Source organism: Arabidopsis thaliana (assembly GCF_000001735.4).
Source record: "Arabidopsis thaliana chromosome 1 sequence".
Classification (NCBI taxonomy): domain Eukaryota; kingdom Viridiplantae; phylum Streptophyta; class Magnoliopsida; order Brassicales; family Brassicaceae; genus Arabidopsis; species Arabidopsis thaliana.
The window spans coordinates 9,057,062-9,080,481 of NC_003070.9; the positions used below are offsets into that span (position 1 = coordinate 9,057,062).

At 37.3% G+C, this 23,420-nt stretch overlaps 7 protein-coding genes, 3 long non-coding RNA genes and 4 other non-coding genes across 30 annotated transcripts; 4 read left to right on the forward strand and 10 right to left on the reverse strand.

The window, feature by feature from the left end:
• Positions 1–33: 33 nt before the first annotated feature.
• On the reverse strand, positions 34–4,079 carry AT1G26190 (Phosphoribulokinase / Uridine kinase family). 6 transcript variants are annotated; one of them, NM_001332694.1, is made up of 13 exons: positions 3,818–4,025; positions 3,278–3,385; positions 3,036–3,192; positions 2,813–2,927; positions 2,436–2,631; positions 2,232–2,345; positions 1,937–2,110; positions 1,609–1,803; positions 1,333–1,455; positions 1,127–1,254; positions 929–1,043; positions 562–834; positions 34–478 (listed from the first exon to the last, which is right to left on the reverse strand). In NM_001332694.1, exons 3-13 carry the CDS (start codon positions 3,082–3,084, stop codon positions 224–226), a joined length of 1,737 nt encoding a protein of 578 aa, NP_001323087.1. In that variant the 5' UTR covers positions 3,085–3,192; positions 3,278–3,385; positions 3,818–4,025; the 3' UTR covers positions 34–223. The 6 variants fall into 6 exon arrangements, with proteins under 6 accessions (NP_001323087.1, NP_173944.1, NP_001323086.1 ...); NM_102384.4 differs by having other exon boundaries at positions 3,036–3,385; positions 3,818–4,079; NM_001332693.1 differs by having other exon boundaries at positions 562–812; positions 3,036–3,385; positions 3,818–4,043.
• A 2,165-nt stretch (positions 4,080–6,244) lies between these two features.
• On the reverse strand, positions 6,245–8,259 carry AT1G26200 (TRAM, LAG1 and CLN8 (TLC) lipid-sensing domain containing protein). 3 transcript variants are annotated; one of them, NM_001160896.2, is made up of 6 exons: positions 7,719–8,259; positions 7,393–7,613; positions 7,149–7,304; positions 6,870–7,055; positions 6,556–6,761; positions 6,245–6,444 (listed from the first exon to the last, which is right to left on the reverse strand). In NM_001160896.2, the coding sequence occupies exons 1-6, from the start codon at positions 7,851–7,853 to the stop codon at positions 6,410–6,412; spliced, it is 939 nt and encodes a 312-aa protein (NP_001154368.1). In that variant the 5' UTR covers positions 7,854–8,259; the 3' UTR covers positions 6,245–6,409. The 3 variants fall into 3 exon arrangements, with proteins under 3 accessions (NP_001154368.1, NP_001323183.1, NP_001323182.1); NM_001332697.1 differs by having other exon boundaries at positions 6,556–6,794; NM_001332696.1 differs by having other exon boundaries at positions 6,556–7,055.
• A 634-nt stretch (positions 8,260–8,893) lies between these two features.
• On the reverse strand, positions 8,894–14,407 carry AT1G26208. Of its 6 annotated transcripts, none has more exons than NR_139783.1 (6): positions 13,158–14,396; positions 12,373–12,462; positions 11,972–12,283; positions 10,996–11,185; positions 10,427–10,780; positions 8,894–10,240 (listed from the first exon to the last, which is right to left on the reverse strand). It is a non-coding gene; the product is annotated as an other RNA (long non-coding RNA). The 6 variants fall into 6 exon arrangements; NR_139786.1 differs by having other exon boundaries at positions 9,139–10,240; positions 10,320–11,185; positions 11,972–12,031; positions 12,175–12,283; positions 13,485–14,401; NR_139784.1 differs by having other exon boundaries at positions 8,894–10,780; positions 13,158–14,407.
• SOFL1 (SOB five-like 1) lies at positions 9,978–11,146 on the forward strand. The gene is made up of 2 exons (NM_102385.2): positions 9,978–10,364; positions 10,461–11,146. Exon 2 carries the CDS (start codon positions 10,463–10,465, stop codon positions 10,907–10,909), a length of 447 nt encoding a protein of 148 aa, NP_564241.1. The 5' UTR covers positions 9,978–10,364; positions 10,461–10,462; the 3' UTR covers positions 10,910–11,146.
• On the forward strand, positions 12,709–13,122 carry AT1G05987. Its single transcript, NR_138999.1, has one exon. It is a non-coding gene; the product is annotated as an other RNA (long non-coding RNA).
• On the reverse strand, positions 13,997–15,212 carry AT1G26218. Its single transcript, NR_139789.1, has 2 exons — positions 14,912–15,212; positions 13,997–14,830 (listed from the first exon to the last, which is right to left on the reverse strand). It is a non-coding gene; the product is annotated as an other RNA (long non-coding RNA).
• On the forward strand, positions 14,079–14,800 carry AT1G26220 (Acyl-CoA N-acyltransferases (NAT) superfamily protein). Its single transcript, NM_102386.2, has one exon. The coding sequence runs from the start codon at positions 14,096–14,098 to the stop codon at positions 14,687–14,689; it is 594 nt and encodes a 197-aa protein (NP_173946.1). The 5' UTR covers positions 14,079–14,095; the 3' UTR covers positions 14,690–14,800.
• Cpn60beta4 (TCP-1/cpn60 chaperonin family protein) lies at positions 15,195–18,289 on the reverse strand (the record flags this gene model as incomplete). Of its 5 annotated transcripts, none has more annotated exons than NM_102387.3 (13): positions 18,044–18,289; positions 17,849–17,974; positions 17,617–17,754; positions 17,433–17,528; positions 17,093–17,335; positions 16,771–17,005; positions 16,501–16,670; positions 16,276–16,353; positions 16,136–16,207; positions 15,955–16,059; positions 15,786–15,878; positions 15,625–15,717; positions 15,195–15,545 (listed from the first exon to the last, which is right to left on the reverse strand). In NM_102387.3, the coding sequence occupies exons 1-13, from the start codon at positions 18,209–18,211 to the stop codon at positions 15,327–15,329; spliced, it is 1,836 nt and encodes a 611-aa protein (NP_173947.1). In that variant the 5' UTR covers positions 18,212–18,289. The 5 variants fall into 5 exon arrangements, with proteins under 5 accessions (NP_173947.1, NP_001322215.1, NP_001185097.1 ...); NM_001332700.1 differs by having other exon boundaries at positions 15,327–15,545; positions 17,849–17,970; positions 18,044–18,246; NM_001198168.2 differs by lacking the exon at positions 18,044–18,289 and having other exon boundaries at positions 15,327–15,545; positions 17,849–18,037.
• Positions 15,573–15,774, forward strand: AT1G26225 (uncharacterized protein; the record flags this gene model as incomplete). Its single annotated transcript, NM_001332698.1, has 1 exon — positions 15,573–15,774. The coding sequence occupies one exon, from the start codon at positions 15,573–15,575 to the stop codon at positions 15,735–15,737; it is 165 nt and encodes a 54-aa protein (NP_001323283.1). The 3' UTR covers positions 15,738–15,774.
• Positions 18,290–18,986: 697 nt separating the features above from the next.
• On the reverse strand, positions 18,987–19,121 carry SNOR95. The gene has a single exon (NR_139790.1). It is a non-coding gene; the product is annotated as an SNOR95; snoRNA (small nucleolar RNA).
• A 121-nt stretch (positions 19,122–19,242) lies between these two features.
• AT1G05993 lies at positions 19,243–19,325 on the reverse strand. Its single transcript, NR_139000.1, has one exon. It is a non-coding gene; the product is annotated as an other RNA (small nucleolar RNA).
• Positions 19,326–19,383: 58 nt separating this feature from the next.
• AT1G05997 lies at positions 19,384–19,577 on the reverse strand. The gene has a single exon (NR_139001.1). It is a non-coding gene; the product is annotated as an other RNA (small nucleolar RNA).
• Positions 19,386–19,511, reverse strand: AT1G26235. The gene has a single exon (NR_143569.1). It is a non-coding gene; the product is annotated as an other RNA (non-coding RNA).
• A 1,235-nt stretch (positions 19,578–20,812) lies between the features above and the next one.
• Positions 20,813–22,585, reverse strand: AT1G26240 (Proline-rich extensin-like family protein). Its single transcript, NM_102388.2, has one exon. It carries the CDS (start codon positions 22,513–22,515, stop codon positions 21,079–21,081), a length of 1,437 nt encoding a protein of 478 aa, NP_173948.1. The 5' UTR covers positions 22,516–22,585; the 3' UTR covers positions 20,813–21,078.
• Between the last annotated feature and the right edge of the window lie 835 nt (positions 22,586–23,420).

Here is a 23,420-nt window from a genome sequence, read left to right on the forward strand (position 1 = left end):
TTGATCCTTGTAAAAACCCAAAGAAGTGACTTGTAAACTAAAAACCTAAACTTTATTGAATAAATAATCGAGAACGTCTTCCAAACGACTAATTTAGGGGAAGAGAACTGGCGTCATTGTCTACGTAGAGAAACCAGGGAAGCTCACAAAACGCCTCCAGTGAGAAAAATACCAAAACAAAAGAACAAAAAAAGAAGAGAAAACCCATAGTGGCTAATAGATGTTATTGCCGCTTGTTAATGTAGCTCTTGATCACTATAATACCTATGCTGCAAATAGCCACGGTTAACACAAGAGGGAGCTTGTTAGATTCCACATTGGACAAGAAGGAGCTTTTGCTTGATCTGCCTCTGTTACCGCTATTGCTGCTCCCTGTTCTTGCTAGGCGTGACCTTTCTGCTGAGCTTTCCCTCATCAGATTGCACAAATTATCCAACTGATGCATAACTTGACGCTGTCCTCGTGATATGGTCGATATCTGTTGCACCAGAGCAGCTCAAAGTTACAAAGCAACGCAATAAAATCCAAATTCATAAACGAGAGATGCGTGAGGTTACTTACCTCTTCCATTAAGGGTGAATCCTTGGCTAGTTGGGAGGAGGATGATGAATGGGGCATTATGGAATTTGTCAAGCAGCCATTGTCCAGACCAGAAATGAAATACGAAGTAGGAGCTGACCCATTGCAGACTTCGGTTTGGATTGACAAGCTCTGCTGTGTTGGAGAGTTTTTATTGCAGCTCAACTTTGAATTGAGCTCTTCAATTCGACTTGTGAACTCATCCATTCTCTCGTTGAGAGATGATATTTGTTCTGAAAGCAGAGTCATAAACCCCTAAAAATAGTTGAAAACCAGAAGAAGTGCACCCTTAAGTTAAAAGGAAGACTTCAAAGTTGCCAAGAGGGAATGAAAGAGAACAAATTTGAACCTCGTTCGCTGGCGAGTCGTGATTTCTTTCTTCGTACCTCCTATCGCTTGAAGAATAACCAGCAAGCTTGGACAGATTCTTATCTCTTTGGGTTGAATATGAGTGTGACATGCCTCTGTGTATAATAAATGGCATAACTAAGGACACATGGGTTGGAAGTAACAAAGCTTTCTCACACACTCCTCAAAAGATGTGTACCTTTTGAGGTTCTTATTTCTCATGGCTACTCTATCTGCAGACGCTCGTAAGAGTGCTTCCTTAGGGCTTGAACTAGACACCAAATCCTCATCTAAGCTAAGCTTGTTCTTTAGATCATCTGGTAGGGCCTGTGATGGGATTTTTAGTCAGGACCCCAGATAAAATGTAGTCAAAACAAAACTCAAAACCCGAACAGCAAAACATACCATTACTTCATTTATTAGTTTTTCGAGTTGGATCTGTTCAATATAGGTGCGTGGAATGAACGATCCTTCCAATCCTAGCTGCTCTGCAGTACTCTGTACAAGTTGCCGATCTTTACCTTGCACCTGTTTATAACAAAATTTGAATATTGTAGTCATATTTTTTTGGGGAGATAAAGAAATTTCATAGTAACTGGGAACAAGAGTACTGTCATCATAAAGCCAGATGAACAATCAATTTTCTAGCAAATGATGGTGAATGAGTATAGATAGACAGACCTGCATGTAGTGACGATTCAGTTGCTCAAGCCAATCGATTTTCACAAACACCTTATCAGTAGCAAATACATGGCTGTTCCTTTTAAGTATAGTTGCTATTGTGTATCCCAATGCCATGAGCCCACCAAGTAGGCGAACACTGACTTCAAATGTAATCCTTGGGGATATGACAAAAGGAGTATCCGTAACCCATTCCTGGTTGTCAAAACCAGAACCACAGTTATTCACCAGATACTAAGCATCTTACCAGAATCAGAGGGATTGTCAGCTTTTCCAGATATTGAATAGTCATATTGATGAGAACATGGAAAATAAACTCTGAACAAACCTCAAACATAAGGCTGTACTTTCCATCTTTATTCCGCATCCTCAAATATGATTGGCACGACTCTGGATCTTCACCCGGAGGAAGAAGATATATATCATAGGTCTCCTCCTTAGTCTCTGTATGTCCATCAGAAAGGACCGCCTTGATCTGATCAACAGATACCTCCTTTCTTGACTACAACAAAGTAATAGTAAAAGAACTTCAATTAACCAAACGCTGTCAATAGTTGAATACTGAGTTTGCAGAGCACTGATTAATATGATAAGATGGATAGAAATCCGGTCACTTTTCAAACCTTCAAGATGTAAGTCGGGCTCTGAAAACCAGTGAAGGGGTTGAATTTATTAATGATTTTGATTTGAGCAGTCTGGAGATCTGGCTCAATGAAAGCTTTGTACATCGGGTATACCTACATAAACAGTGAGTTGTTAATATAAACAATTGGCAGCTCATATACTAAACCAAACAGTCACACGAAATAAAAGAAATGAGGACAAACTGTTTCAGATATCTGATGGATAATCTCCTCTGGCTGTTGACCTGCACGTTGTATATCACGGAGAACCCGTTTAACAAGGTCAAAATGAACTCCACCAGTAACAGACACACGAAGATCCAATAAAGGTCGCAGTTTTTCACTCAAAGCATAGATTCCTTCAATAATCACAATCCGAGAAGGTGGGACATCAAGGGTCCTAGCAAATTAAATCATGGCATTAAAAACAATGCTTCAGTGGAATAAACAGAAACCATGCTGATGTGAATGTAATATCAAACTTTTGTGACAATGGACACCAAGTGGTTGTTTGTTTAGATAAAGTACAAAATGATGACTGAATCAGTAAATGGAAACTGCACAATCACGTCACGCATTACCTGTATCCAACACGAGAGCTGGACTTAAAATCATAAATAGGAACCTCAACCTGCTTTCCTTCCTTTAAGTCTTCAAGATTCTTGAGCAATGTGTCATAGTCCGTTAACCGTGGATCTAAGTTTCAAAACATAAGGTTTGTCAGCAGCAAGATACTTCAAGTTTCAAAACAATGTGTCATAGGACTTCATTCCTCATGGGACCTATCAAGATGAAAATTCTTACCATCAAAGTTCCCATCAACAATCCGACTAGAATCATTATAATTGTCCATTGAAATGACAGCAACACTTGGCAGAAAATTGAGTATCTTCTCAGTGAATACAGTCTTTCCAGCACCAGAAGGTCCAGCAACACCAACCAATATGATCCCATCATTCTTCTGAGAAAGCAATTGGCAAGCACGGATAACCGCAAAGAAGCCCTTCTCAAATGACAACCGATCTTGAATAGAAACAATTTCATACCGAATAGAGTCTCTTCTCTTAACCAATTGGACTTGATCCTTCAAGAGACCATGTCTCTTCTGATGAAACTCAATTCCATTGCTGTCTTGACCCATTATGAACAATAATCTGCAAAAAAGAACACATTTTCATTAATAAGACATAATCTTAAGCTGGGAAACATGGAGAGACCAAAAGCTAAGAGAGCCAAAAACACACATAGTGAAGACTGAATTGTACGGAACATTTTAAAGGAACAGTGACATTTACTCTTAAACCCATGGAGGAATGAGTCAAGCAGACTAAAGATAACGCAGCACTCTAATCCAAAAGTAGCGGATATGAAATTATCATCAAAATGCAGCCATACAATGAAACAAAACAAGCGAAAGCTCGAAACGAATCCAAACAAAAACCATCAAAGAAGAAACGATCAAACTGTTCTATAACAACAACACCCAGAACAAAAGAAAAAACGCAAACAGATTGGTTGAAAAGGTAAAACCCAGAAACAAAAATCGAAACTTGAGCCGATTTCTCGGAGTTTAGTATGGCACTCACACAGAAAAATCTCTCGGAATTAGTGTGAATCGGGGCTTATCACTTTGGCAGAGTTATGTCGCAATTCAATTTTAACACAGAAACTAATAATGGGGAATCAGAGAGAGAGAGAGAAAGAGGAATTTTGTGAGAGCTTCTTCTTTATCGGGGAGAGCGATTTGTAGAGAATCTGGGGAAAAAGATCTCAGACCCACGAGGAGGTAACATTGAGTGTGTAGAATGAATGAGAACCAATTTAATACTTTTCATTGCCTCTTCATTTTCTTTTTTTCTCCTTTTTTTCCGTTCTATCTTTTTGTTTTTATCTACAATAAATTTTTAATAACTGATATTATTAACCAATATAAATTGGAAATTGTGTTTATCGTCGCATTGTATTATGTTCTAATCATAAGTGCATATCCAAAAAAATTGAAATAATAAATAAAAGAGTCTATAGAGATAATTTTCAGTTACCTAATGATAATGTTAGAATATAATATGTTTTATATTCAATTTGTAAAGAAAAAAAATTGTTTGACAATTTTCACTTTTCATTACTAAATGTTTTGTTAATATTTTAATTATTTGTATAATATTTTGAATCTACAAAATTGGAGAAACCATATGATACTAATCAATCTAATTTTGTATACATCATATGTAACTAAGGCAGTGAGTTACATGGAAGAGAAATGGGAAATAAAAAAGGCAAGAAGCTGTAGGAAGTAGTCCATAGGGCCATAGGCTTATGACTTATGAGTGAATGTGACGAGGATCCACATGTTCTTGAGTGCAATTTTGGTTTTCTCTGACTTCCTAGTTCGTACACTAATAACAACACTCACATGCTCTCTTCACTTCACGACCCAAGTTTAATCTTTCTTTCACGACTAGGTTGTTCACTTGTTTTATCTTGTGGCTCCCCACTGCTCTAATTTTTATTGATGACAGTTTTTGGTTTTTTAATCCTCGTAAATGTGTAATTTGTTTCTTGTGGACTTTGAACAATAATAAAATGAGTCATAGGTAATAATAAAACAAAACTTGAAAATAAAATAAAGTGAATCATATATGATTAAAAAGGAGAGACATAAATACATTATACGACTACCTTTCTGCCTTTCGGCATTTCCCTAATTTAAGAAAGCTTAATGATTATGAAATCAAAGAAAAAGTGAGCCGTTTATGGGGCCGTTATAGTCTACATTTTTAATGTTTACTTAATCCCTTTATTATTAAAAGGGAAGTATAAATTGAAAATTTGTCTAATTTTTCCTCAATTTTGATTTCAATTTTTGATTTTGTTTTTTGCTATTCAAAATCATTAAGGGTAATTTGGTCTTAACAATTTCATAAAATTTTATGATCCGATTCAATCTAAACCGTTCAATAAAATTAATTCCCTTCAATCTAAACCGTTCAACAAAAATAAGGAATCTATGTCGTTTTTGAAATCAAAATATGATCACATTTCATCCCTAAAAACACTATATTCAATCACGAAATCAATAATCAATAATATCCAAATCATATATTATGATTTTTCACTAATCACTAGAAATTTATATTTATAAGTTTAGGATATCAAATTTATTCAAATATTTAGTATAAGAACCAAATAAACCGATTGTCCGCGGTAAACCGCGGGTTAAAACCTAGTTACCTATATAGTTACGTCCAATTTGAATATTTTTGTTGGGTCATCTAAAATGTTGAATTAATAATGTATATAACTCTTTAATGTCTATATTTTTGTTTTCTCAAAAATTTGTACTTATCTCTAATTATAAAATCTTATCTATAAGATTATACAATATTGCTAAGAATTTATTCTTGTAGACTATTGCTTCATAATCTGAAGTTATCCTTCTCTCTTTTTTTCTTAAAAGTCTCAAGATTATCCTGAATTTCTAAAATATCTTCAAAGTTTCATAATAAAAATTACGGCATAAAAAGTATCATTAAAAATAAACATAATTGATCTAATTCTATTAAAAAGATCATAGAATCTGATTGTGTTCTGCTGAGGTTTTATTTGGTTATGTAGAAAAGTTCTCCTTATGTTACACCATGGTCTGTCCGTGACGTTGTTTACAAACATGTTCCTTATATTTTATGGGGTTTGTCATATACGTCGATAGAGTTCGATTTTAACTCAACCGTATCGCCCACAAGTTTAGAGCTCTCTTGGTGGATTCATTGTTACACACTTACATTAGTTCCAAGATGCTAAATGAGATGAGTGAAATTTGTCTAATTCAAATCAGGGTCAAAACGACTACGAAACAAACAAAATGTGGATAAACGATGTTGGCGTTTGATTGTTTTTCTTCCTTTGTGAGTAATGGATCTGATTCATTCTCTATATTTTCTTTTTCTTTCTCTTTTGCTAGATTCACTAATTCTCTTATTTTAGGAATCATATTTCCAATTAAGACTTAAAATATGGCTTCAACAACATTGTGAGTCCAATCGGTTTGGCTTAGGAAAATGATATATTGGGATGGCTAATGGTTACAGCTTGATCATAGCAACCACACATAAATAACGAGGTTTTTTTTATTAGGTGACATCACTGATACAAAAATTTGAGTGGACGTCTACAATATATCAATCCTGGTGTTCATCATCTTCACCTTCAGAATCTGTAAAAAGAATAATTGAAGACAGATTGGTTAAGACAAAAAAAACTCCGTGTTCTGTAGAATGTAATCCTAAGTTGGTCGGTTAGATATGTATGCATCTATAAATCTAACCAGAACGAATGTCTTTAGCGACTTTGCCTTTGGCACGTATTTGGCTTATGAGCACACGATATATCAAGATCCACCAGTAGATGTGCAGAATCTGTAAGCAATAAAGAAGTGTGTTGAAGACATAGTAGAAAAGTATAAGGGGTGGTCCGGTTTCCATCAGATGCTTCTTGTCCCAGTACTCCGTTTTCACTTTTATTGATTCGTAGCTGCAAAGGTTCATGCATATATACGTAGAGAATCTAGAGATCAATTCCATAAACAACATTAGATCAAGTTACATCGCATTATATATGTAGAGAGTTTAGAGTATGAACCTGGTGCTCCATAGGATCCAGAAAGGGTAATAGATGAGTCGCAAAGTGGTCCACGACAAGAAAAATAGGACAAACGAGACGCTAGTCATAGTTTCGGCGCCGCTGTATTTGCACATCTTGCCTATCTCTAGAAACACGTCGCTGATTTCGTGAAGAGCTAATATTACAGAACCTATACGAGCAAATCTAGTAAAGTAAAAGGATAAAAAGAGGAAGTTAAAGGCTAGTGGTCTCAGAAAATTTTGGTCGTTACAATCTTATAATTAGTATAGGGGGTACCTGAAAACGTAAGACAAGATGATGAGGAATGAAGTTACAATGTGATGAACTAACATGACTTTGAAATCAGATCGTCTTGTTTCCCAAAAGAACAAAGCAAAAAAGGCATATACATTTAACCCGCCAACAAACATATACATTCCCTTCATTTTCAACCTGTGAAAACGCCGGTGTTATTAGGTTTGCCGCATAGTTGACAGTGTCTTGCGTCTCACGTAACACATTAAGGTAAAGTTATTCTTACTTTATCTTTTGGTCAGGCCATACCTGGTCTCCTGGTCCTAACCAGAAGGATCTGGTGTCTTTAAACCATGGCTCCTTATAAGTAACGTAGAGAGCAAAAGCTTCCACCGAGAAAGAGCACAAACATTTCCAAGCGGATTCTTTGAATTTCACTACCTTCTTTCTTCTCTCGTTTGAATCAGCACATAGTCCTTTAGGAACTACCAGTCTTCTAGCGACCCTCTGTGAACCTCCCAGATAGGTTTCTCATGAGATACTTACTTGCTTCCCAAGTCATAATAAAATACTAATTAAGAGATAGAAAACAAACAGAAGATAGTGGGTTACCTCGAATATGCATCTGTCGAGGATTAAGCGAAGAAAAAGGAAGAATGGAGCAAAGAAGATGAGGACCAAGAAATCAGAAGAATCTGGGTAAGATTCTTGATCCCAATCCGGCCGACTCAAGAGTTTCAGATCCATCTAGTCAAGATTCCTCAAGATCCCAAGTGTTTGGCATAACATTATTCTGTTTACCACTTCTTGTCCTTCGTCCTCGTCCAAGTCAACCCCTCTAAAATGGGGAGGAAAAGAGAGTAGTATCCACTTGACTTTACTTTTTATATGAATAGATAAATTAAGAAAGGCTAGTATACGTGATTCTCCCAGTCAGACATCACAAAAGAAGAGTAAACCGGGCCAAACCTTGTTTCAACCTTCACGTATCGAATGAACCGTTATCCCAACATCGGTTTAGACCACACACTGCACGCTTTACATTGACTTCTTAATGAAATTCTTGGTACATTGATATTTGGCCGAGCTTATTATCTGGGTGGAGACTAATTTATATAAAGGTTTAGTAGAGTTGGTGACAATTGTTTTGTTTCTTGGATATTGTAAGTGTAAGTAGAAATAATTTCTCTTAAAAAAAGGAGAAAACAAAAGATTGAGTTGGTTGGTGAAAATGGGTACAGCTGTGAGAGAGAGTACAAATACGTAAACAAAGAATGTCGGATTGTGATTATTACTAACAAATTCACAAATATGATTTCGTCAGGGGAGAAAACAGCCGACAACTTCTTTTTTCTACTATCAAATCTCTTCTTAATTGTTTTCACATCAAACCTACCAAATTTGGTAACTTATGACGTCACATGCATATTGAGGAACTATCTAATTAAGCTATAACATAGGATCAAGAGTTTTCTTTAACTTGTCCTTAGTTAAACTCAACTCATTTGTAATTTACTAATTTCTACCTTGACATTCTATTTCTATGAACAGTCGTCGTATGCGATGGTTCCGTAATAAGACTGGATTTTGTTAGTTACATGAATGATTTGGATGGAGAATAGAATCTGAAGAAATTGGCACGAGAAAGTTGGATGTATGAGCAACGTTTTAAAGAAAATATACATATACACATGTAAAAGACAAAGTAAACAAACAGCTACGTAGTACGTACTCATCATCTAATTCGATTTGGTTGTTCTAGTGATTAAAAGTTACCAACAAACAAGATGAATATCGATTTAAAAACTAATTCACTTGTTATCAAGTTCCATCCTTAGTCTCACCGACTTGCCAACCAAAATTATCAATGAGGTCAAGCCATTGTCCCGATGATGCTTTCGAATCTGTGACTTGTCAAATTAAACTTCAAAATAAATAAATGAATCGGTGATACTTAACAGTGACGTACAGTGACATTCCACAGTCACACACACACACATAGGGCAATTGTAGAAAGAGACACACGAGTAAATCCAACGAGTCCAACTCCATTCTTTTTAGCTATTAACGATTTGTACACATCTCTCCAAATTCTACACGCCCACTTTCAAATTCTATGAGACTCGAAAATGTCTTAAAAGCACACAAAGCTGATACATTATTAAAAGTAGAGTCAAACTAATGTATAATGTCTTAATATCTTTGTTTACACAATATTCAAACAAGAGTCAAAGTCAAAACAAAACAACCCTTTTGTAAAATGAACTCTCATCACACACTTGATTTGCAAGCTGTCACCAAGAGGGCCTCCACTGAAAGAACATTTTAAGGTGACGCCAGAGAAACAGGAAACGCAATGAAGACAATTTATTCTTGTAATTTGCAAATTCTGTCTTTTACTTTTATTTTGGGGTTTGTGACAGTTGTTTACTTCTTTTTGTTTTGTCCTTATCTTTTAAAACAAAAATGACAAACAAAATCCAGTTGTGTAAACCTTTTCAATACAATGAGAGATGAAGTAAAAGGCTGCAACAATTTTAAAGACAATGAGAGAGGATTGGAGGATGAAGAAGAGTATTAAAGGAATGAGAAAGAGGAACAGCTCTTAACCTAATTAAGTAAATGCTTCTTTTATTCCTTCTTGTTTGTTCATGTGGGTCTCTTCTGATTTCCACCTCAAAAGCTGATCTTTTCTATTTAAGATAGCCAGAGTCATACATAGAGAGAAGAGAAGAGAGAGAGAGATAGAGATAACTTATAACTTCACATATCAATTAAGAAGTCATATAACTAATGACAGAGCTTACAAGGATGATTCTTGTTCTGTGGATATTGATGTGTCCTGACTCTAAGACTAGATTATGGTTTGTTAGGAACCAAAATATTTGTTTAAAGAAAAGTATAGTTAGTTGATATTGAAAAAGAAGAGCATAGGCTTTTAATTCTATAAGAGAGTGTACTTTATAATGAAGGGAGGCACTAACCTTCCTTCCCTTGATATATATCTGCAATGAGCTTTGTCTGGTAGTGCTTCAATTGAGTGAAAACAATGGTGCTAGGGTTGCCATGTGGTGAAACTTACTCCTTCTCTTCAATTATATGAGGCTTCCTATAGGCTCCGGCTTTTCTTGATACTTCAAAAAACACAAAAAGAAATTTATATTTATTGATGATGGAAGAAGAGCAAAGCAAATGAGAGACAGAGACACAGACCCTATATCAGAGAGTAAATTGGTGAAGTGGATTGGATCACATAAGGTACGTAACTAGAAGAAGTAAGTGATCTTTTTGTGTCTGTGCATATAAGCTAATTTTGAGACCTTGGTTTTGTTTTCCTCTTTCTGTTGCGTGAAGCCATGGAGTCTCCGAGAAACCATGGAGGCTCTGAAGAGGAGGAATACAGCAGTTGTGAGTCAGGGTGGACTATGTACATAGAAGACGCCTTCCATGGAAATGACCAATCATCTGTTGTTGTCGATGATGATGATGATGATACACAGGTTAAAGAGGCTGATGATGGTTATGAGAACGATGATGGCGATACTAGTGATGATGGTGGTGATGAAGAGAGTGATGATTCCATGGCTTCTGATGCATCCTCGGGGCCTAGCAATCAGCTTCCAAAGCACATCAACAAACATGCAGCTAGGAAGAATGGTTCTAAACAAGTCTACCTTCAAAAACGCCAACACACAGAGAAAACAATCAGCAACGAAGGAGAAAAATCAGACCTCAAAGCTAGAACAAGAACAAGTGCAGCTAGTCGTGTCCAGAGTAGAGGGAAGGTGAGCAAAACCAAATAAAACTCATGGCGAATGAGAGAAGAAGATATGGGGGTTCACAAAGAATCCAAATCCTGTAGTGAAGAGAGACGTTTCAGGGGTCTCACCAATCGTGTTGTTTGCCTTTAATAAGCCATGTGTAGGTAGTTGCATTGTTTTCTTTTGCCGGAATATGTTTTTTTGTAGAAGCTGTCCCAAATAAGTTATCTGCACGGTTCTCCGTTGGAACCCTGTTATATAATATGTACCTTGTTCTTCAGAGACTTCCTTCTAACACAAAACAGAGCATATCCTGATCTGCATGTTCAACACAGGAGCCATCAAGATTCAAGAGAGTGATTCTTGGAAGAAAAACCAACAGTTCCTGAATCATTCTCAACAGCAACCAGATAATAACCAATCTTTAGCAATTGAAAAGCAAAACATTAGTTATAAAATACTAATAATCTTTTTCCGAGAAAAAAGAAACGCTCATGGTAGAGGACAAAGTGGTTGATGACAAAACAGGAGTTTCTAAGGTTGCCAATATGGTGTCTATGATGTGTGGCCCAAGTAGCTAACAGCAGAGCTTTGCTTGCTAACAAAAAGTTGTGCTACTCTTAAGAGCTTCACATGATTCTTTTACAAAACAACAAATTGCAATCATTCAAAAATCTGTCATTTTCTATTACTACAAACTCTTTGTAACCACTTCTTAAGAAACTAGTTGCATATCAGGAAAGTGAGTTATTAGAAAATATCAGAAATGAAACTGTTCTGATTTCTTTCCCACGTTGTCAACACAGTTGAACCATTTGCAACAGTAGATACAAGTATTGCCCCACAGAGAAAATTATCTATCACTAGAACAATAATAACTGCATTTATAGTAGCTCAGGAAACAGTTTAGGAAACGGTACCATTTGTAACAGTAAATACAATCTTATTCATCAGAGGAAGTTAAGCAAACATGGCATGTTATATATAAGAATAATAATTGCATTTATAGAGTAGCTCAAGAAAAAGTTTAGGAAACGGTGCAAGAAAATTATACTCTAATTAGAGAAATATCACATAGACAAAAATATAGAGACAGATCCTTACAAGCGCAATTGAACCGATAGCTTTATCAACCCTTTGATATAACAAGATCAGGTTTTGATCCTGGAAAACAAAAAAGATGGTGAATATATCAATTGAGGTTTAGATAATCATTGTAAATGCAACGTATTAAGCTTAATGAGGCACAATAAATGGGAGCAGAAAAGAACATAGCTGGCAACTTTCCAGAAGAGGAAGACCCTCACGTTGATGTTATTCTCAGGTCGCTTTCGACTTTTGTAATCTCCAATCCATCATAATGCACGTAGGAGCAATAAACAGATAGACAGAAAACGAAAGATGGGCCGTCCCAACCTAATTTTATGACCCACAAAACGTGAGATACATGAGAGAATGTTGCTTGGTAAATGCATAAAACACTGAACTTGGTCTACCAATTTCACCTTCACGAAGATTGAAGGACCAGACGAGTTCAGCGAGTAAAGGCGAAGAACCAGCATTTCTGTCAACAATAGCATGTGCACGTTCCATTCCTAGTTGACAATGACATCAAGAAAGATTAGTAAAAGCATTTGCACAACCAAAGATGAGGCAACAGTATCTTGGTACAACAAACAACCACCAATTATTATTGCCTTGCAAAACAGTACCATTAGAAAAACAAAACAAGTGTATGGTTTTTTAATAATGTCTCCAAGAAACTGAGTCACTAACTAATGAAAGGTTCCAGGATCACAAGAGAAGCTATCTGAAACCCAACCAGGGTAGCGAATAAAAAGCATTCCCAAACTTACTCCATTTCAGAATTATAATGATTCAAGAACAAAAGTCTTCACATACAGAAAAATTTCCAGTCCTAGCCTCTCTCAGTTTCAGATCTTAATGTTACATTGAGAACTTAAGAATATAATTCTGACCACTTGAAAAGTTTAAGAAACTGTTGAAAATCGCCAAAGCATCATGATTCATGAACCTGGAAGGACAAGAAAACAGCAGACTTGAAACCGCTTTGTTTCTCCCTATCATAATGCTAGCGCCTTTAGCCTACATGATCTATCTTAAAGAATACCAACGGTTTTCTAGTCATATGAAGACTTCTGCTATCCAGATTTTTCCTAGGGTCCTCTAACAGCATGAACACTAACGAATTCTAAAATATAGAAAACGTGGTTTGCAGAGATCTTTGATGTACACTGCTGAAAAACAAATAGCAGAACATATACATCACCTGCTAGTTACAAGCTACAGAACAGAAGACAAACGTAGTTACAATGGCAATGAAGATGTGCACGTTCGGTAGTTAGAACAAGCTGCAATGAATCAGAGTCTTGGACTAGCCATATGCCACTGTTTATTCTAGTTTGGTTGCTTTTGAATATATAAACAATACCATAAAATATGCATGATATATCTATCAGATGATAATTTCAATTTTCAAATAAGAAACAAACTCAGTCATTAATCAAAACTTATACAATCCTTAAAACCATCTTTGAATAGGCAGATAGATAGGAGAAACAAAGCAATGGAACCTCCGAGATCAAGAAATGGATACCATTCCTGAATTGCAGGAGAGATACTTAAATGCTCTGTGGCTCTAAAAATCTTTGATGAGCAAGAAAGAATGCAGCAAACATATAGAAAAGAATCACTCATCCTCTGCTGATCACATGCCAGAGACCTTCAAACATGGTAAACATAAAACAGCACAAGAACAATCACTAACTGCTTGTTTGCATCACTCAATGATCAAATCTTGATTAACCACTAGAACCATTGTGAAGAACTAAAAAAATCACACAACAAGGAAAATCACTGAAGTAAAACACAAAAAAATATAAGTTATTCAGGTTTTGTTCACTCCATTTCTGGATTCGTTTGAAGCTACTACATTGCCCGCCAAAAGAGTATCTCTTTGACTCTCAACTACCAAACGACAATAGTCTCTGACAGCCACGAGTTTCTTCGTACCGATTTTATTTTATTTCCTCCAAAAAACAGAAAAGTAAAAGCTAGAGAGACTAGAGAGGTTCTCCGTTTATCCACAGCCACACACAAAACACACACTTTATCCAAATTCAGGGAAACTAAAAAACCATCCTTTTGTCTGATTCCATGTAATCGAGCTCCTAAAATTCAACACTTGAACAAAAAATAGTGTATACCATGTTTCTCGGAGGCACAATCTCCACTCCTCCAGCTTCTCTCCGGTTAAGGTCCACATTAAACCCACAAAACGCAGTCACACAATCATCATCACAAGCGACGTTTCCAGCTGCAATGCAACGAAAGCCACCAAGTTACTCAATCAGCGACGAAGATCTCGAATCCAGAGGCTTTCTTCTCCGTCGAACAACAGAAGGACTTAACTTAGACCAGCTGAATTCAGTCTTTGCAGCCGTGGGATTCCCTCGTCGTGACACGGCGAAAATCGAGGTGGCGTTGCAGCACACAGACGCGTTGCTTTGGGTAGAGTACGAGAAAACGCGGAGGCCTGTAGCGTTTGCGAGAGCAACCGGTGACGGAGTTTTCAATGCGATCATATGGGATGTTGTGGTTGATCCATCGTTTCAAAGCTGTGGACTTGGGAAGGCGGTGATGGAGCGGTTGATTGAGGATTTACAGGTGAAAGGGATTTGTAACATTGCTCTGTATTCAGAGCCTCGAGTTCTCGGGTTTTATCGCCCGCTTGGGTTCGTCTCTGACCCGGATGGGATCAAAGGAATGGTTTTTATACGCAAACAGAGAAACAAGAAATAAAAAGTTTGAAACTTTATAAATTTTAATTTCGTAAATGCACAGATTACAATGTCTCTTTAACTACACTTTCTTGTACAAGCTAAGAGAGTAATGAGAAGCACTTCTTCGTCTTCCTTCCATGTTCAATTCTCTGTTTTGGTTCTGCAGAGAGTTTTAAAAGTTAGAATTTTGAAACAATTGTTGTGTTGATTGAAGATTTGCTTATGAGGGAATTTCAATTACTTGATTTTGATGGTCAAGAAGAAGCTGCTTTGGCATGGTGGAAGAAGGCGACGGAGCAGAGGATGGAAGCGATGAGAGCGAAGAACCCTAATCCGACCATCAGAGAGATTCCGGCGACGATCAGATCCATTAGCGTCATCAGCACCATCTTAGCTTTCTTCGATCTCTTCGTTGTTTCTCAGCTATGGTAAGATTTAGTGTTTTGGGGATAATTTACAAATGATTCGAAGAAGAAGTGAAGCCACGCATTGACACGTTTATGAGATGACCAGAGCTTATGACATTTAGCGCAATTTCAGAGACCCTCGTGTATACATACATACAGAGATATATATACACGTTGAGTAATGTTTGGAGATAACATTAAAATGTGACTTCTCATGTTATGTAGTATTTTCTAAAGTAAGACAGTTTCCTACTTCCGTGGAAAGTGGCTTCGAGTTCTTGGCATAATTTGAGGAAATCTTGGTAATTTTCTGTCAGGGAACATGGAGGAGGTAGCTGGAGAAGAAGTAGGTAATGGTGGATTAATGATTGGTCTTGGTTTGATTTCTTTGATCTCAACTACAACGCAATCCGATGTCAGAAACGTTTGAGCCACTGATGAAGCGTGTTCCAAGCAACATCTCACAACCTGTGTTTCAGTTTCCCAGACAATGAGATGCAGAAACATAGATCGAAGAGAGCTCAATACATTAGTCATGTGGTTTTACCTTGGTTGGATCAATTATACCAGCCAACATCAGATCTTCATATTGATTCTTTGCAGCATTGTAACCGTACATGGTGTTTTTGTTCGATAAGACCTGCAGATTTCAGAAGTTAGTTTAGTGGAAGTTAAGGCTGGTTCTAGAGAGCTAACATTGTGAGATACCTTTTCTATGACGATATTGCCATTTGTGTCTGCGTTTTTGGCTATAAGTCTTATGGGGTAGCTCAATGCTTTCTTGAAGATTTCAGCTCCAATCTGCTTATAGTGTTGCAAGAAAAAGGATCACATCTTCTGTGATGTTTTCACTTCCATGGACTTAAATCAAGTATACCTTCTGTTCTGTGTTGTCAAGGGTCTCTTTGATTCTGTCCACTTTTGTAGCCAGTCGCAAGAGGGCGCAACCACCACCAACTACAATCCCTTCTTCAATTGCTGACTAAATTCTCAGAGATCAGGATTCTTGGACTGACAATTTCTGAACCACGGGAATCGCATGTTTTGACTGGAGTTACCTTAGTTGCATTCAGGGCATCTTCAACCTTTAGCTGTTTATCCTTCAACTCAACTTGTGTCAGTGCACCTACCTAAGGCCTTTGGAAGTTAGTTCAACATGATCAGATTGTTTCTTGGTATCAGTGCTTTAGAAAGTCACCTGGATTATTGCAATTCCACCAGATAATCTGGCTACTCTTTCATTGAGGATCTTCTTCTGAAAATTCTCCTCGGTGTTCTGAATTACACATAAAGATCATATGAAAACAGGAGCATCCACATATGATGAGTAGAAATGTCAATTTCTTTTAGGTTCTTCCAGTTATAATGCCTACAAAGAAGTCACTTGGTTAACAAAATGAGAAGACATAGATGATAGAAGGACCTCGATAAGATTTTTAATCTGCGAAACCCTTTCGTCGACTGCTTTCTGGGTGAATCCGTTGGTAACAATCAGTGTTGAATCCTTAGTAACAAGAACCCTTTTTGCTGTTCCTAAGACCTCCTTTCCAGCCTTTTCTAAGCTCAGGCCCATCTCATCTCTGATCACGGTGGCTACGCAGAGAGAATAACCCAGTGATTCAGACTAACAATAAGAAAATTATACTCAAAGCAAAACTGGTGTATGCCATATGTGAAGATGGAGCTTGACTACCTCCAGTAAAGATTGCAAGATCATCCAAGCAGTGACTCTTGCGCTCCCCAAAAGCAGGAGCTTTGATGGCTGCCACCTTCAGGTTACCTTTTAGTTTGTTCCTAATAACAGGAGCAAGAGCGTCTTGCTCAATATCTTCGGCAACTATTAGAACTGGAAATTCCTCTTTAACAGCAGAATCCAATATCTTGAACATATCTTTTGGATTTGTTATTTTCTTATCTACCAAAAGCAGCTACAACAAAACAATGCAGGTATTCTCTTAGCCATTGGTATTCCAAGCAAACCAGAAACAAAAAAACTGAGAGGATTTGGTTCAGACCTTGCAATCATGGAATTCAGCTTCCCTCTTCCTTCGATCAGTGACAAAGTATGGCGATAAGTAGCCACGATTAAACTGCATTCCTTCCACAATCTCGAGATTGTTCACAAGGTATTTTCCTTTCTCTATTGTTACTACACCAGTCCTTCCTACTTGTTGAAAAGCATTGGAAATCATGTTTCCCACTTCGTAGTCATTCCCCGCACTAACTGCTGCAACATGAGCAAGCTCATGATCTTCAATCTGCAAACACGAGGTTCGCGGTTTGCACTATTAAAGCTAGCTAATTAACTCCATTCTCATGAGTACTCTCAAGAGTTAAAAGGCATGGATCATTCACCTCTCTGGACATTGACTTGAGCTCTAAAACAAGAGCTTTTGTGGTTTTCTCAATACCACGGGCAACTTGGATGGGATTTGTTCCAGCAGAAATCACCTGAAGATGAGAAAAATGGGTTAATTCACAAGTAGAAAGCACATATGGTGATGCATTATCCAATTGGTCATAATGGGAATCTGTATACCTTAATACCTTCAGTAATAAGGCCATGAGCAAGAATTATAGATGTAGTGGAACCATCACCGGCAAGGTCATTAGTCTTAGCACCCGCTTGCCTCACAAGTTTCACTCCAACATTCTCTAACGGGTCCTCCAATTCAATCTACACCACACAATAAAAACTGATAATGATTTTGGTATTTCTTTAAGCATCATCACAGAAGCGTGTCGCAATAAAAGGTACGTAAGTGAGAAACCTCTTTAAGAACAGTTTCACCGTCATTGACAATCCTAGGAGGCCCGTACTTGTTCTGCAACACCACGTTTCGTCCCTTTGGACCTAACGTCACGCCTAATAGTTTAGCCACCATATCTGCACCTGCCTTCACCACCATTATCCATCATAAGAAAACGAAATTCTATAAAAGTGCCCGAAAGAAGAACGAGAAAACCTGAAGCTTCTTGGTGACAGAGCCATCACGGTTAAAGTGAACTTCTTTTGCAGCAGCTCTTACTCTCAGAACGAAATTCGGTGAAGATGAAGAAGAAGAAGATGGCTTTTTGCGGAAAGTTCGATCAGAAAGAGGCAACGCAGAGAGAGCAGCTTGTGAGAAAGCCATTGCCGTTAAAAAGAGCAAGGACTACAAAAAAAATTATCAGCTTCTGAGATTGAGTAGCAAGATTATATTATAAGGTGGGAAAAAGATCTCATATCTCTTCCTATACTTTTGGTGTTGGGCCGAGTTATAGTAAGCAATTTTGTTGGTTCGGGCCCAACAGAAGAAAGAAACCCATTCAACACTCAAGAGGGTCCAATAGTTAACATGTAGTCTCGATTAATCTCTCGCAAAAGTTTTCAAAATGATGATAAATTAATCATAGAAATTGTCAAAGAACCGCATTTGGCTCGAATGAATGTTCTATATAGTACCCATTTCATGAGAAACTGAAGATGAAAAGGAAGAGTGAGTTAATTTAGTCACAGACTCATTGAGAATGCATAGTCTCAATTGCAAGGTATAAGCAAATTGATCATTTGTGGAAATATTTATGGCTAATCAATGTGCTGACAAATTTAAGATCTCATATAAAATAAGTCTTGTAATTTTGATTATGTTGGTGATGCTTGTGCAATTTGAACATCCCAAGAGTGTATTTGATTGTACAACTACAAACCATTATCGATTACTTTAATCAATGAATCTAAAACCACAGAGCGGAACATGTCATTTTTGGCTTGAGTCCGGTAATTCATAACATTATTGTTTGAGCAATACTCCTCCATCTCGATTTAACTCTTAATGCGGCCGTTTCAATTATCAGAGATCAGATTCAACCAGATTATGTTGAAACAAGATTCAATTGTTCACTCGTAAAGAGTTGAGATACCAAAAACAATGTATCTTCAAAAGTTGAGCCATATATTAGCAAACTGCTAATATATGGCATGAGTAAAAAACTCATCGAAGAAATTTCATATAGCACCATGCTCGTGTAGTCTGAAACATTAAATCAGTTAACACAGACTATGATTTTCTTAGGTGCATATCAAAAACTGAACAATTCTCAGTACTTTAATTCTAAAACCACATGAACAAAGGACAAGCCAATAAAACAGATAAAAACCGGATTTGAAAAGAGAAAACAGAGCAATTCAGAGAACTTTGAAGGTTGTATAATAAATATATCAACATGAATTTTGAATTCAGTGGCACATTTTTCTCATCATCATGCTCTGTTTTCCTTTCAATACAAAATTAAACAAACTAACACCACTCAATACCCAGATTTCAGCTATTGGCCAATACACATTTCTGAGAAGCTCAACTATTGAACAACCCAACAAAAGAAGCGTAAAAAGCCAAAATATAGCACCAATTGAGTACCTTTTTCTCGATTTGTTCCTTGCATCTATAAATCTCAAAGATGCAAGGGGCTATACAGTGCTTTAATTACTATAGCAAGAAATCAAGATAAAAATCCAAACTTTGTACACAGAAGAGAAATTGAGCATACACCCATAAATCAACAAATTTTACTAGAATTGAAAACGATCCTATAACGAAATCGATAATGTTGACGGCTGCATTGGATTAGTGATTCATGGAAGCATTTTATAAGAAGACAACAACTTGGATTAGGTTAAGAACCGGGTCGGGTTTTTTTCTGATTATTAAATGTTTCTGTCGTTTTATCACTTTAATAAGCAACTGCATGTCGTTTTATTGTTGACGGTAGTTTTCAGTAGAAATCGAGGGCCGGGTAATGTTATTTTGGGCCGAGTCCAATTACAAATGTTTTTTTTTAGAATTATAATAGTTGAGAAATAATATCTTGTCTCCTATAATAATGTTCTCGTGGTGAATTAATCCGTGATGTATAAAAAGACCAAAACAAACATAAGTAAAGAACTAAAGATGGCTAATTTGAAGATTGGTCATGTCGACAGTCGACTAAACTTGTTTGCTCAGCTCTTATTAGTCTCATTTCTACCTTCTTTTTAACGATTTTTTTTTGTATGGTCGTAATAGATAGGAAGCAGATTATATGTATTCGTACAAGACGACTAGAATATTTGTTTATTGAAGTTTATGAATGTTTCTTAGAGAAATAGTGTTCTATTGTTTCTTAAGTCAAATTAGCTTTAGATTTTTTCTAATAAAGAATAAGTAGAGAAGAATGCGTCTTCGGTGACTATCCCTAATTACCATATTACATATTTGAATAGGTCGACGAGTTTGAAGTTTGTAAATAATGTCAATTTAAATTCGACGTCAGATTAGGAATATGAAGTTTCTTTCCCACTTCTCTCTATCACTTTGCGAACAGTAGTTCTAAATTACAACTTGCATTTAACTCGTAATTTTGGAGTATCTCCTTCTTGCGCTGGTTTTTTCTCAAGTAAATCTGCCTAGTGGTAATAAGAGAGATTACAAAGAAATGATACATTGCTCTCAAAAAGTATGAAACAATATTATTATTATTATTTTTTTTTTGAAATCCAGGAGGTTCAGGGCCGAAACCCGTAATCCCCCCAGGCCCGAAACTACAACATGTAATATTAGTTTCGTTCCAAGCATCACTCGAACCGGCGACCTCTAAGCTTCGCCTAGGGTCTTTATGAAACAATATTTTCTTCCAATTTCACCATTTATCCAATATATAACTGTTGCGGAGAACATTTTTTTGTATAGAAACTGAGATATATAAGTTTTCAATTTCCTTCATCAGGCGCCAGATTAATGGATAGATTTATACTGATTCAATGAGATTTATTCAGATTGTGTAATAGTTATAGATGGACGACAAGAACATTGATCTTTCAAAGAGGACAACAAAAATGAACCTGGGTCCAAAACAAATGTTACATTGTATTTCTTATATATCAAAATATAGAAAGAAAAGTTTTTATTCCATGAATACGATGGCCAATCGCTAAACGAATATATCATTCTTTTAAAATTCAGTTCATCATGTATAGATTTGGTTAGTATATTGGAGGAGGGGGTGAGCTATAGCTATAGCTATAGCTTGGAGGTGGCGGTGGAGACTTGTAAACGTATGGAGGAGGTGATGGCGACTTGTAGACATAGGGAGGTGGTGGCGGAGAGCTGTAGACGTAAGGAGGAGGTGGTGGCGACTTGTAAACATACGGAGGAGGCGGTGGAGAGCTGTAGACGTACGGAGGAGGTGGTGGCGACTTGTAAACATATGGAGGAGGCGGTGGAGAGCTGTAGACGTATGGAGGAGGAGGGGGAGACTTGTAAACATATGGAGGAGGCGGTGGAGAACTGTAAACATAAGGAGGAGGTGGTGGCGACTTGTACACATATGGTGAAGGTGGAGGAGAACTATAAACGTAAGGAGGAGGTGGTGGCGACTTGTAAACATATGGAGGAGGCGGTGGGGAGTTGTAAACGTATGGAGGAGGAGGGGGAGACTTGTAAACATATGGAGGAGGCGGTGGAGAGCTGTAGACGTATGGAGGAGGAGGGGGAGACTTGTAAACATATGGAGGAGGCGGTGGAGAGCTGTAAACATAAGGAGGAGGTGGTGGCGACTTGTAAACATATGGAGGTGGTGGTGGAGAGCTATAGACGTAAGGAGGTGGTGGTGGAGACTTGTAAACATATGGTGGAGGTGGAGGAGAACTATAAACGTAAGGAGGAGGTGGTGGCGACTTGTAAACATATGGAGGTGGTGGTGGAGAGCTGTAGACGTATGGAGGAGGAGGGGGAGACTTGTAAACATATGGAGGAGGCGGTGGAGAGCTGTAAACATAAGGAGGAGGTGGTGGCGACTTGTAAACATATGGAGGTGGTGGTGGAGAGCTATAGACGTAAGGAGGTGGTGGTGGAGACTTGTAAACATATGGTGGAGGTGGAGGAGAACTATAAACGTAAGGAGGAGGTGGTGGCGACTTGTAAACATATGGAGGTGGTGGTGGAGAACTGTAGACGTAGGGTGGTGGTGGCGGAGACTTGTAAACATATGGAGGAGGCGGTGGAGAGTTATAGACGTATGGAGGAGGAGGGGGAGACTTGTAAACATATGGAGGAGGCGGTGGAGAGCTGTAAACATAAGGAGGAGGCGGTGGCGACTTGTAAATATATGGAGGTGGTGGTGGAGAGCTATAGACGTAAGGAGGTGGTGGGGGAGACTTGTAAATATATGGTGGAGGTGGAGGAGAACTATAAACGTATGGAGGAGGTGGTGGCGACTTGTAAATATATGGAGGAGGTGGTGGAGAACTATAAACGTAAGGAGGAGGTGGTGGAGAGCTATAGATATGTGTAGGAGGTTTGTAAACATATGATGGTGGTGATGGTGGAGAGTATGTGTATTGGGCACTTGTATGAGCAGAAACGGAATACAAGGCTATGACCAACATAAGTAAAGACGGCCAACCATTAGGATTGGCCATATTGATTGAACTTGTGTGCTCTTGTCTCTATTCTCAGTTTTTGTAATTAGTTTGGTTTGTACTTTTCAACTGATTTGTTTTTGATGAAATTGTAATACAAAGGAAACACATTATATAGCACTCAGTACGACAACTTGAATCTTTGTTTATTGAAGTTTATGAATGCTTCAAATTTCGTCCAACGAAAAATTAGAGAGGAAAATGTCTTTGGTAACTACCCCTCACCGGTTACCGCATATTTCATATTTGAAAAAATAGACTTTGAAGTTGTCAATTTAAACTCGACGCCAAGTAAAGAAGTTTCTTTCCGACTTCTCTTTCACTCAATTTGTAAACATTAGTTCTAGCTAAATTACAACTTTTGATTTGAAATATGGATGTTATGGTAATTCGTAATTTGGAGTATCTCCTTCTTGCGCTGGTTTTTCTCTAAAGTAAATTTGCCGAGGGGTAATAACTTTAAGAGAAAATAGTTAAGTTACAAAGGTGTGTAACATTGCTCTGAAATTAGTTTATTCTGACTTTATCATTCATCTAACTACGACAAAAAATAAAATTGGAACGTGGTATTTACTTCGTCTAACTCTTTGTTTCATCAATCTTCTTCTCTCTTTTTTTGGTCATTTCAAAGTAAAACCGTCGATCCTTATACTGACTCCTAGTTATTTATGTAGACTCTTGTATATATGTACAAATGGATGAAAAGGACAAATATCCTAGTCTCCATCATATAGTCTAATTTAAGGACGCCACTTTTTAAAGTTTTCTTCTTAAGGCTCCAAATGGTGATTAAGACATTGAATCAGCTGAATAAGATGAATAATGCTAAAATTATCCCACTAATCAGTTTTTTTTTCCAAAGATCGATCTACAAATTCATTAATTTATATTCGTTTTTTTATCAC

Excerpts from the sequence above, each read along its gene's own strand:
- AT1G26190 (NM_102384.4), bottom strand. The coding sequence starts at position 3,372 with ATGGGTCAAGACAGCAATGGAATTGAGTTTCATCAGAAGAGACATGGT. Across the intron at positions 2,928-3,035 it reads TGTTGATGGGAACTTTGATG|ATCCACGGTTAACGGACTAT; the intron begins GTAAGAATTTTC and ends TTTGAAACTTAG. Across the intron at positions 1,456-1,608 it reads TGAATCGTCACTACATGCAG|GTGCAAGGTAAAGATCGGCA; the intron begins GTCTGTCTATCT and ends TGTTATAAACAG.
- AT1G26200 (NM_001332697.1), bottom strand. The coding sequence starts at position 7,853 with ATGGATCTGAAACTCTTGAGTCGGCCGGATTGGGATCAAGAATCTTAC. Across the intron at positions 7,614-7,718 it reads TCGACAGATGCATATTCGAG|AGGGTCGCTAGAAGACTGGT; the intron begins GTAACCCACTAT and ends GGAGGTTCACAG. Across the intron at positions 6,795-6,869 it reads TGGATCCTATGGAGCACCAG|ATTCTCTACGTATATATGCA; the intron begins GTTCATACTCTA and ends ATTGATCTCTAG.
- SOFL1 (NM_102385.2), top strand. The coding sequence starts at position 10,463 with ATGGAGTCTCCGAGAAACCATGGAGGCTCTGAAGAGGAGGAATACAGC.
- AT1G26220 (NM_102386.2), top strand. The coding sequence starts at position 14,096 with ATGTTTCTCGGAGGCACAATCTCCACTCCTCCAGCTTCTCTCCGGTTA.
- AT1G26240 (NM_102388.2), bottom strand. The coding sequence starts at position 22,515 with ATGGCCAATCCTAATGGTTGGCCGTCTTTACTTATGTTGGTCATAGCC.